The 11,496-nt window shown below is 37.6% G+C and overlaps 1 protein-coding gene across 1 annotated transcript; it reads right to left on the bottom strand.

The window, feature by feature from the left end:
• Positions 1-321: 321 nt before the first annotated feature.
• Positions 322-3,282, bottom strand: LOC132061158 (large ribosomal subunit protein uL13z). Its single transcript, XM_059454040.1, has 4 exons — positions 2,982-3,282; positions 1,624-1,740; positions 1,446-1,533; positions 322-708 (listed from the first exon to the last, which is right to left on the bottom strand). Exons 1-4 carry the CDS (start codon positions 3,251-3,253, stop codon positions 565-567), a joined length of 621 nt encoding a protein of 206 aa, XP_059310023.1. The 5' UTR covers positions 3,254-3,282; the 3' UTR covers positions 322-564.
• Between the last annotated feature and the right edge of the window lie 8,214 nt (positions 3,283-11,496).

Here is an 11,496-nt window from a genome sequence, read left to right as displayed (position 1 = left end):
AAAATTAAAGATCAAGGGCTAAAATTAAAAACCACATATATAAGGAACAAAAATTAAGGAACAATCCGTGCAAAAATGTGGTCATTCTTTAATCATGTCTTTGATAAATAGTCACTATCATGCAGGGAAATTTGAAGTTTGATGACAATGCCCTGGGTTAGTTGATGTAACAAAAGGGGAGCTTGGTTGTTAAAATTTTATGTACCTTGCTACTTGCTAGAAACTCAAATTTCATCCTGAGAATGGTAGAGAATAGGCTGAGTGTTGCTTTGAGTAATAACGTGTTCTCCAACTATAGCTCTTCTTTATACTATATACAGATTTCTTGCTATGTTAAAAAAATCCTTTTATTACCTAAAAGATATGTTGTTTCAATGTTCACATTCCTTTCAGAAAAACTTTCCGCATGTTATGGCAATGAAATACACGGAAAAACAGAGAAGTCTTGCTCACATCGCAAATATTGTTAAAACTGAAAACACCAGAGTCCTAACAAGGAACAAACTAATGACAAAAACATTAATTTCCAGCAAAATTGTACTTCAAACAAACTATATTTCGACTTCAGTACTTGATCGGAGCAATAACAGCGAGCTGAGGACCAAGCTTCTCCTCAGCAGCTTTCTCAGCCTTAACCCTAAGTTTCGCTAATTGCTTTCTCCTCTCATATGCTACTTGAGCTCTCTCCTTTCTCTTGTTCTCGAGCTCCTGCAGTAATCATCAACAAAGAAGTCAACACCGATGTGAATATTGTGACATTATACCTTTACCATCGATGCAAATTACAAGTATGAGCCTGTTTGGATGGGCTTAAAAAAGCAGCTTATAAACTGTTTTCAGCTTATAAGCTGCTTTAGATAAGCTAAACCAAACGGGCCCAATTATTTTTTTGGGCTTATTTTAAGCACAAAATGGGCTTTAATTTGTAAGCGTGCCAAGCAAGACTAAAAAAAAGCTGAAAACAGCTTATAAGCAACTTATAAGCCAATCCAAACGGGCTCTATGAAAGCTCATCCTATAAAAATTGCAGATAGAGTAGCCGAGGCTTATATACGAAAAAAACAAGGGCCATGATAGCTTCTACTCAGAACAGAGGATTACATTTCATATTGGTATATAAAGAACATAAAAATAAAGTCAAGAACATTATTTAAGGGGTCATTTGGTTACTAGTACGGAACAAGGATACCCCATGGGATTAGCTATCCCACTTTCTATTAGCTAATCCCTATTCTCGGATTAACTAAGACCATGACCCGACGCAGGACTAAATAATCCCGCATTTTACCTACCAATCATTATCCCTTATTACATCAACCAAACAACCCCTAAAAGAAATAGCTAACTGTGATATGTTGCTCCATTGATTCTAAATGGAAAGTAAGAACACAAGTAGAGAGAACCGAAGTAGGGTAAATGAAAAAGACCATATGCAAGAAAGTTACCTTGATAGTATCATAATGGTTCCATCCAACTTCTGATGAAAGCTTGCCCAAGAGACAGTATTTATGTCCAGCCTGGAGCCTCAATACCCTAGCCAAAAAAAGAAGGTAAAAAACTTCAGTACTAAAAGAAATAATAATACTAGAACAAATAATTTATGGGTGCTGCCGTGCAACTCACTTGAGCGCATCAGGAATGACCATCCTCTTGATCTTGTCATATGGGGGTGGAACTCCCTCAAAAACCTTCAAACGGGCAAGCGCAGCGGCTCCACGCTTAGTTTTGTGGGGAATCATCCTAACATAAAATGAATAGACATTATCATTCACAGGTGTACAAGAAGAAGGAGTTTGCAATAGTTGCCTAATCATTAAACATATTGTTCATGACTTTGTAGTTCTAAAGGTACTAATTCTAACGGAAAAATTCATCAACTGAAAGGAAAAACAAAGATATTTAGATTGAGACAGCAGGCTGTTGTCTAAAACACATCAATTAGTCAACTATGATCCAATCAAGAGGTGGAGCTACAAGCTTGCCTATGGTTCGGCAGAACAAGTAGCTTTGGCCTAGACCTTGTATTCGTGTTTAAAAATCCACTTATTATGTATAACTAATCTAATTAAACCCAATAGGCTTTCTTCTCTAGAATCAAGAACACAAAAGTCCAAAATTAATCAGCGTCATCTATAATCATACTTTTAGATAGAGAAAGTGGGTGGTTGTCTAAACCTAAGTTGCTCGGACTCTCCAAAAATGTTGCCGCACCCGTGTCAGATCGTCCAAGAATACACTATTTTTGGAGGATCCGACACGCACCTGTCCATATTTTTTATGAGTCCAAGTAACATATGTCTAAAGCACATCAATTAATCAACTATGTGCCAATCCAAATTAGTCGACGCCATCAAAATCTATACCTACTCTCTTTTCAAGTCAATATCATTCAAATACAAGGTAAGTTATCTTCCAACGCAAAATGGTTCTTCAAAACTAGAGTTTATCTTAATTCACACTTCTAGTACAAAATACAAGTCTCTAACAAAACTACATAAACCTTTTGAGAAAGGCCATATCCATAAATATAAAATTAAACAATGTTGCATCACTTGGACAGGCATGGTTCTTGACAAGTTTGCGAACCTATCACTGACACAAACGAAAATCAATGCACATTAAGGCAGACATTTAATACATACAGTACAAATACAGAATTGAACAAACTATCTACAACAACATAAACTGGTCTGTATTTGTCCAAGGAGTATCTACACTTAGAAAACTAGCTCACACATGCTTAATCTTCCTTAAGACACCATATAATCAAATCCTAATACATTTACAAAAAGTAAAATATATCTAAACCATATTAACATTTCAATATTTCAGGTACATCACCATAAAAAAAATGACTATCTATACCAAATTATCATATAAAGTAAATTAACACCAGAGCCACTAACTAAAACTACAAGATCCATATCATAATAAATTATAAACAGAATGTTTAAATACATCAAGGAAATAGAGGGGATTACCCACGAATGGTACGCCAGAGGATTTTAGAAGGAGCACGAAAATGGATGGGACCATGTGAAGGTTTAGTGTTCATCCTTTTACGTAAGAACCTAAGGTACTTCATTTTCTGCCTCACAAGTCCACCGGACAAACATATTTCTTCACATCTAACTACCACTACTCTCTGTCCATTGAGGAGTTCTTTGGCTAAGATGGAAGATAGTCTTCCAAGCATGTGGTGGCGAGCATCCACCACTATCCTCTTTGCTGAGATCCCTGAACCTGACACCATTATGCTTTCTTTTCTCTCTCTCACACGAACTCTATTGCAGAGAGCTGCTGCTAGGGTTTATCTGTGTTTGGTTCAATTTATATGTTGATGATGAAGGGAATGTAAATGGGCTGTGGATCTAACTATGTGTTTTTGGGTCTCTGTCTTTTTTTGGCCCGGTGAATGTCTTATTTAGATTTGGGTCATTTGCACAATTGACCTTGAGAGGCATTGGTCTATAATTTTTGAAACTCAAATCGTTAAGTTTTTTGTTTTTGTCTTTCACCAAATATCCCAAGATTCTGGATTCGAATCTCAGCTCAGTCAAAAAGAAAAATGCAAGCCAGAGTTTTGTAGTAAAATTAGGCCTATTCAGACAGAGGTTCGCCTTAAGACAAACTTTTACCCAAAATTAGGACTTAAGGCAAACATCTGGCTTAAGGCCTAACTTTTCGGGCAAAGTTAGGCCTATTTGGGCAGAAGTTTGCCTTAATAGGCCTAACTTTGCTAAAAACTTCTGCCTTGCGAATTTATTTATTTTTTTAATAATTGACTGAGCGGGGATTCAAATCCAAAATCCATGATATTTAGGCGAAGGACAAAAATTAAAGACCAGTGCCTTGGAAGGCCATTCCGCACGAAAAAAAAAATGTTTAGATTTGGGTCAATTGCACTTTTGTCGCTGTTTTGTGCTTGTCTTTAATTTTTGGCCTTAAGAAAAACAATTTCTTTGCGAGGCCTAAGTTTATATTTTCGCTTCATAATATCTCACAAGTTTGTTGAGGGTCTATCGGAAGCAGCCTCTCTATCTTCGGAAGATAGGGTAAGGTCTGCGTACACTCTATCCTCTCTAGACCCCGCTTTGTGGGACTACACTACGTATATTGTTGTTGTAACATCTCACAAGTTGTGTCGGATGCCTTAAAGAACTTATACCCCGCTAAACATAAATTTAATTTTGAAAGGAAAAAATTAAAGACCAACCCATTTAGAGGGAAAAAATTAAAAGATTAGCCCATTTGAACGACAAATCACGCAATTTCTTCATTTACATTCGGTTGATTTATACAAATGTCGGTTTTATGGCGCACATTTAAAAGTTGTATAGATACAATTTTGAAAAAATTTGCATGATTCTTTCTTCGGCTTTTAACTTTTTTCTTTAGCAATCGAACTTATGTCTAGCTGGACCTAAGTTTTTTAATGGCGCGGGCTATAAATTGTGGATTATTATGATGCAAAAGTATAAACCTATCCCTGCAAAAAAATTATTTGTCTTAAGGGACAAAAATTAAAGACTAACACAAATTAGGGACATAAGTGCTAATGACCTTATAATTTTAAATAATTATCCATTTGGACCGCTGGACTTGAGTTTACTATTTACTCATATTTTATTGACCTTATAAGATTTTCAATTTGTTCAAAATGAATTTTTAAGAAAGTAATTTAGAAAGCTCCATGAGCTATATAAAAAAAAATTAAAAAAAAAAACAAAAAGGATCATTTACTAAATAATTATCTCAAAAGAAGGATAACTCGTGAAAATTGTTGTTTAGATTATGAAACCAAACTGTTAGTGGATAAACCTAGATGACGTTAAAAAAATTATTTACACCTCTTCTTTAGAATTAAACGACTCAAATTCGTCCCTATAAAGAGGATTAAAATTGACCAACAAGATTTAATTGAATCAACTGAGGATGAATGAGATTTCTCCATCTTAATATAAGACTCGCATGGTACGTCCAAATATCAATGAGCCAATTGAGTCATGGGCTTTTGCGACCTATGTGGCCGGACCAAGTCCAGTCTAGTACTAATAACAGGCTCATATTCAGTGAGGAAAACTGAATTGAGTTCCAAGAGGTTGTTCTCTTTTCACAAAGTTGGGGAATTTGAAAGACCAACTACTTATTAAAAGCAATTGTCATCTAACTTCACAAAAAAATCAGATGCAGTCGCGCTCCTAATAAAATTACAGAAAGTGATAAGAGATCTTTGTAAAGAAAAAGAACGTCAGACACCAATTCTTCCCGTCCGTTTAAATTTTGGAGGACAAATTTATCTATAAACTTATACAAAAATTACTGCTGCTAATGTTTCTTTCTCATGTCACTAAAATCGTAAGAAAGCTAAATCAAATTTGTCACTGCTGCGAATGTTTCTTTCTTATTCTCTTTAATTCTTTTTTCTTGAAGTTGGAAGCGCAACAATTAAATTTCAGTTTACAAACATGAAGTTTGAACTACACACGAGTTCGAACTATAGGGCACAACGCTGAATTTAAATTGAAAAAAAAAACTTAGGAATTCAATAAGTGTAACACTCCGTAAATCTGAGTTAAGTGTGAAGGTATTAAATGAGAAGTAATGTGACATTTTATGCATATGAATTCCTATCAATATGAGTTTGGGTGGAAATAGTTGATTTAAGATCAAGACCAAGTAGTGAAGTACGTAAGAGTTCTTAAAATCGCCTAAGATTTGTTGACTTGTCTTGTAGGCCAATTTCGTGAAAATCCGTTGCGAATTTGGGAAACCTTACTCTAATAGAAGTTGTAGATATTTGAAATAGCTTTCCAATGGTATATAGTGGAGCTTAACCGGACTTGTGAGTAAAAAGTTATGGCCGTTTTACTAACGTGCATTTCGCGTGATCATCCTGCGGTTCAATCCTGAGAATCTCAGGATGAACGCCAGAAATCACGCCCCTATGACACGTTGTGAGATAGGGCTGCATTTCACGAGTCAAACGTGCGAATCGCACGATGCGTCACGCGCCTTGCTCGACTATAAAAACCCCCAGAACGTGAAATTTTCTTAAACCATCATTCCAATTCATCTTTGGTCGACTTTTTGAGGAGAAATAACCCTAGGGCTTCCCCAAAACATAAGGTAAGACCATCTTTAACATTATTAATCAATCCTAGCATTAAACCCATGATTATTAACATGATTCTTGAATGAAAAACTTAGGGTTGCAAGGCAATCTTTCTCAAAGTGACTCAAGCTAGGGTTTTGGGTGTTCTTCATTGTAAAAGTGAATTGTTGAGTTACGTAAAGCTTAATTAAGGTATGTCTCTCTTTTGAAAACTTATTCCGAATGAAACTCACTTTTTGAAACTATTGTTGGAAGTATAAATTTCATTCAAGGTTCTTTAATGGATGTATGTCTCTTTTAAAAATCCTTTTTGACCATGAAGGTGATTTGTATGTCTCTCTTTTAAAAACCTTATTATGGATGTATGTCTTCTTCTCAAAAGTTCTATATTGAATAAAAAGGTGAATCTCTCATACCAAACCCTAATTCATGTTTTGATTGTGGTTGGTGTGCGTGAGGGGACAAGCCCACATTAAACCTTGATTGTGTTATCCTCTATATACGTATATGAAATCATAACCATTTTCTTCCATAAGAGATGATCAATAATGATGGTTAATTATTGGTACTGATGTTTTATAATGAACTATGACAAGGGAATCTTGTTTAAAGAAGTTGAAACGTTTTCAAGATTATCTATGAAGTTATGGATTTTGGTAATGGCATAATGAACTTTAATGTTATTTGATGGTGTGACTACTTTGAAACAAATTGTGAATCAGCTTCTATGCTATGAACCTTGTTGTTATGTTTGGCCTAGCTACTCGGGAGGAAGGGTAGCCACTATGGATCCTAGTGTGGTAAATGCCTAGCCATTCGGGAGGAAGAGTGGCCACTACCGGGTTCGCTACCTGCAGTGGTTATGCCTAGCTATTCGGGAGGAAGGATAACCACCGAGAATTTCATATTCCGATGTGGTGCGCTGTGACAAGGGAACCTCTACGGTCACCCCTTCGATGTGCTTGATTCTTGGGCCTGTATTGGCATGTGCGATATTGTTATTTTCTCATAGAATTTTTGTTGTTAATTATGATCAATTGAAAGGTATATTTGAAGTTGCACATTGACAAGAGGCCTTAAAATCGATTTTAATAATTCTTATTGAGATACACAAACTGAATAACTGCTCTTACATTGGTTTCACATGTTTTTCAAGACTGCTTTCTTTATGTATTATTTTACTTTATTTTCATATTATTTATTGTCCCCGAGGCACTCACTGAGTACAAAGTACTCAGGCATACTATTGTTGTTTTTATGGTATGTTAGGTAACGGAGAAGAGCAGGTTCTTGATACTCCCGGCGTTTAGGAAGGACTTGCAGTTGCAGCTAATTTGGTGAGCCCACACATTCATTCGCGGGACACCCTATTGATTTATTTATTTATTACATTAGTTGTCCGGGCTGCGTCCCGAAGAGTCAGACTATTATTCCTTTATCTTAGAAGCTCCCTAGTATACATTTGTGGGTAGTTACTGAGTTATTAATTAACTCTTGGGCACGTTGTTATGGTTGACAAGTATAGATAACTAAAGACTTCCGCTGATTTAATTCTTATATGCATGATTTGTTTACCTTTATTTTATAAACTGTTGGAGGCGAATGTTGAACCTGGCGGGTTAAAGTGTTATTATTGTATCATTTAGGTTCTTCCTGTCACACCCCAATCCCATCAGGGCATGATGGGCACCCAACTCTTACTTAGAGCTAAGCAAACCCTCTAGCGTTCACATAATGAGACTGGACATATAAATTTTTTTTGAAATATAAAAAAGTACTTTCAGTCAAACCATAGAAATTTGCGAACGATACTCAATTAATCAAAAGTCGAATAAGTCAAACTGACATATCGGCCTACACGGTCGCTTTGCTTAACGCACGACATCTCAACATACTAATCACAGGACACTGTCTTCAAAGTCTCTAAGAGTAAACACCTGAATCATATGAGTCGGGACAGGGCCCCGACATACCCATACACACATATGATAACCATAATGACTCGAAAGACTTCTCCGGAAGAAAATGGAGTTTGTCAATCCCGATTTGGTAGCCAATCATCTGCCGAATACTTTTACTGTAAAATAATCGGGGACCGCGCGTATGAACACAACGCCCCCAGCAAAGGGACGTCGACGAATAATGTACCGAGTATGTAAGGCATAAGAACATCAAGTACGGATGAATCATGAAAACCGGTCTCAATATTTGAATGCAACCGTGGCTAACATCCGAGAATATCGCGTAACTCTATATACGACCGGCCCGACTCGTGGCGTATGATAGGCATAGGTTATAATATAACTAATAGTGCTGTGGAACGTACATCCCGATTCATATATAATATAATAGTTTCGAGGAACGTACGGCCCGATCCATATATAATATAATAGTGCCGAAGAACGTACGGCCCGATCCATATATAATATAATAGTGCCGAGGAATGTACGGCCTGTCACGACCCGACCAGGGGGCCGTGACGGGTACCCGAGTCTAACCACCGAGCACCGCTCACAATACTATTCATTATACTCATCCTGCGTTCATTTATTAATCTCATGCTTCTAATCACAGGGAGACCATTTTCACTTTGAGACATGGTTACCTTTATAAACATAAGCTCTTTGGCTATCAAAAGAATATACATATACAAATGGGAAATCGTGAGACCATACTACCCACACATACGTATCTACGAGTCTCTACTAGAGTACCAGACATATGGATGGGATAGCACCCCGTCGTGCCCAAAACATATATATACACAAAATAGTAAATCAGTAGCACCTCCGGAATAATGGAGTGCTCTCAAAATCTGCTGATAGCTCCTACGAGCCTGGATCACCTCCCTGTCTACCTGTGGGCATGAACATAGCTTCCAAAGAAAAGGACGTCAGTACGAGCATTATACTGAGTATGTAAGGCTTGAATAAAATGAGCATAATAAAGAAATTATGAAACATAAGGTGAAGACATAACCTGCTTAGCCTTTAAGAGTACATGCATTTTAAACATATCACATACATCGATCTATCACATATATAATCATCATTAACTCGCGTCCGGGTACCATCATACGCCGTCCACTAGTGGTGGTCATGTCCTGCCTTCTAGGCGTGGTGGAATCACAAGCAGCCCGCATTAGCGGTGACATGTCCGGCCATTCAGGCACGGTGGAATCGTATCATCATGTGCTCAACATAGAATTATCATTATCATACATCTCATAGGCATATCATGACCTTAATATAAACTTATCATAAACTTAGCATCATCTTACATTTATCATAACACATACATTAGAACTTGAAGATAACTATGGCTATGTCGGGGTGACATAAGGTCGTGGACCCCCAATTACATTATGGAGTAATCATATTCATCATATCTCACCTTGAAGGGACTAACATTTTAAGGTGAGTGTATACAAGGATAACATCAATGGAACCATACTTAGGATCATTAACTTTATGGACATGATATCGTGCTTTAGAATTCTTTAGACTTAAACTCATCATCATCATTATCTTTATCGCATTCATAACATCTCTCTTGTTCTTGTTATCGCATAAGAGGCTCTATATACATTGACTCATATTCTTCCCGGAATGTAAGAAAGTCATGGAGAGTAAGGAAAATAATGTCAGAGGAATCATGCCTTAGGAATGAAGGGGCTAGCCTTACATACCTTTTTGTTTAGCTATTCTATCGCTTGATCGTTCTCCTTCAATGCTCGCTTCTTCCTTCAAGAGAGTCCGTATTAACATTAGCTAATCGATCACATGAACATGCTCAACTAAAAATAAAGAAAATTGGGCAGCATCTCCTTTGTTTATACAACTTTCCCCATATCACATATCAACTCCCAAACGTCTATAATAACATTCACAATATTATAACCGACAATCCTTATTCACCTACATTATCCACATTTCACAATTTCACTTCAATTCACCCGTAGTCATGGTCATAGTACACTATTACGTTTACTCACATATGATGCTTATCCCGTGTTCTTGATGTCATTTATAACATATTTATAATCACAACATATCAAGAATTATGACTCATTCCAAGCTACTACTCAAAATTTCATTATTCTCATCTTTGTAACCCATTTTCTATCTCCTTTCATAATCCAAGTCTTTCAACCCCTCAATACCTTAAACAACATGGAATAATCATAAAAACTTACATTAGATAGCGTGGGAATGAACTTTGAGTGGAAATACTTCACTTGAGCCAAAACCCTAGTTCACTTCCCAGAGATTTCTTGACTTGCACAACCCTAGAGAGCATCCTCACCCTAATTCCACAATTTCTTGGTATTTACTCCTTGGTTTCCCTTGGATATGTGATAATATAATGAAGGAATTTTTCTGGAACCTTCCACACTTAGAGAGAGAATAAAATCTGAATTTTTGGGGTGTGACTCGTCTATTTATAGCTGGAACTAGAATATTCCAGATGAGCGGTTCGACGAGCGGGTCGACAGTCACGTCGACGTGTCGACGATTCGTCGACTTGCTTCTGCAGATCAGCAGCTGCAGAACCGCTTCGACGTAGTCGATTGACGGTCCGTCGAAGTGTCTCGTCGATCAGTTTCTGCAGATCAAAATTCTCAGAACATAACGACGGCTCGTATTGATGGCCCGTCGACATGATCGACGGTCCGTCAAAAATGTCTGGTGTCTACAAATTTTTCCTAGCTTAGGGGGTGTGTGGTGAATTTTTTTTTTGGGGTAGGGGGTGTCTGGGGGTGTAGAAACCCGCAAAAGACAATAAAAAACTTCAAAAAAATGTTGGGGTTGGGGAGGGGGTGTTGGCGTGGTATGGGTTCCACGCGAGGGGGAGGGGGTGATGGGGGATGTTCGGGTAGAAAATTTAGAAAAAAAAATTAAAATCTTCAAGAAAAATGTTGTGGGAAGGGGTGGGTGGGGGGTAGGGTGCGAGGGGAGGGGGTGGTGTATGGGTTACGGGAGTGGTTGGGGTGACGGTGCAAAAAATTTAAAAAAAATGAAGGAGGTGGGGGCGTAGGGGTGGGTGAGTGGGAGTGGAGTGTGGTTGGGGGTGGGGGTATGGGGTTGGGTTGGAGTTGGTGAGGGTTGGGGTGGGGGTGCAAAAAACAAAAAAAAAAATCCAGGAGGTGTGGGGGCATAGGTGGGTGGGTGGGAGTGAGGTGTACGTGGGGTTGGGTTGGAGTTGGTGAGGCTTGGATGAGTATTTTCCGGAAAACTTTTCTATCAACCAAATGAACATGAGAAAAATAAATAAGAAATTCACTTATTTTGCAATACCTAAACGAACATAAGAAAATAAATGAAAATTCACTTATCTTCTAGGAAAATACTTACCAGGAAAACATTTTCCTGGGAAAACAT

The sequence above is a fragment of the Lycium ferocissimum genome, chromosome 1 (genome assembly GCF_029784015.1).
Source record: "Lycium ferocissimum isolate CSIRO_LF1 chromosome 1, AGI_CSIRO_Lferr_CH_V1, whole genome shotgun sequence".
NCBI lineage: Eukaryota > Viridiplantae > Streptophyta > Magnoliopsida > Solanales > Solanaceae > Lycium > Lycium ferocissimum.
This window is presented reverse-complemented; position numbering and strand designations above follow the sequence as displayed.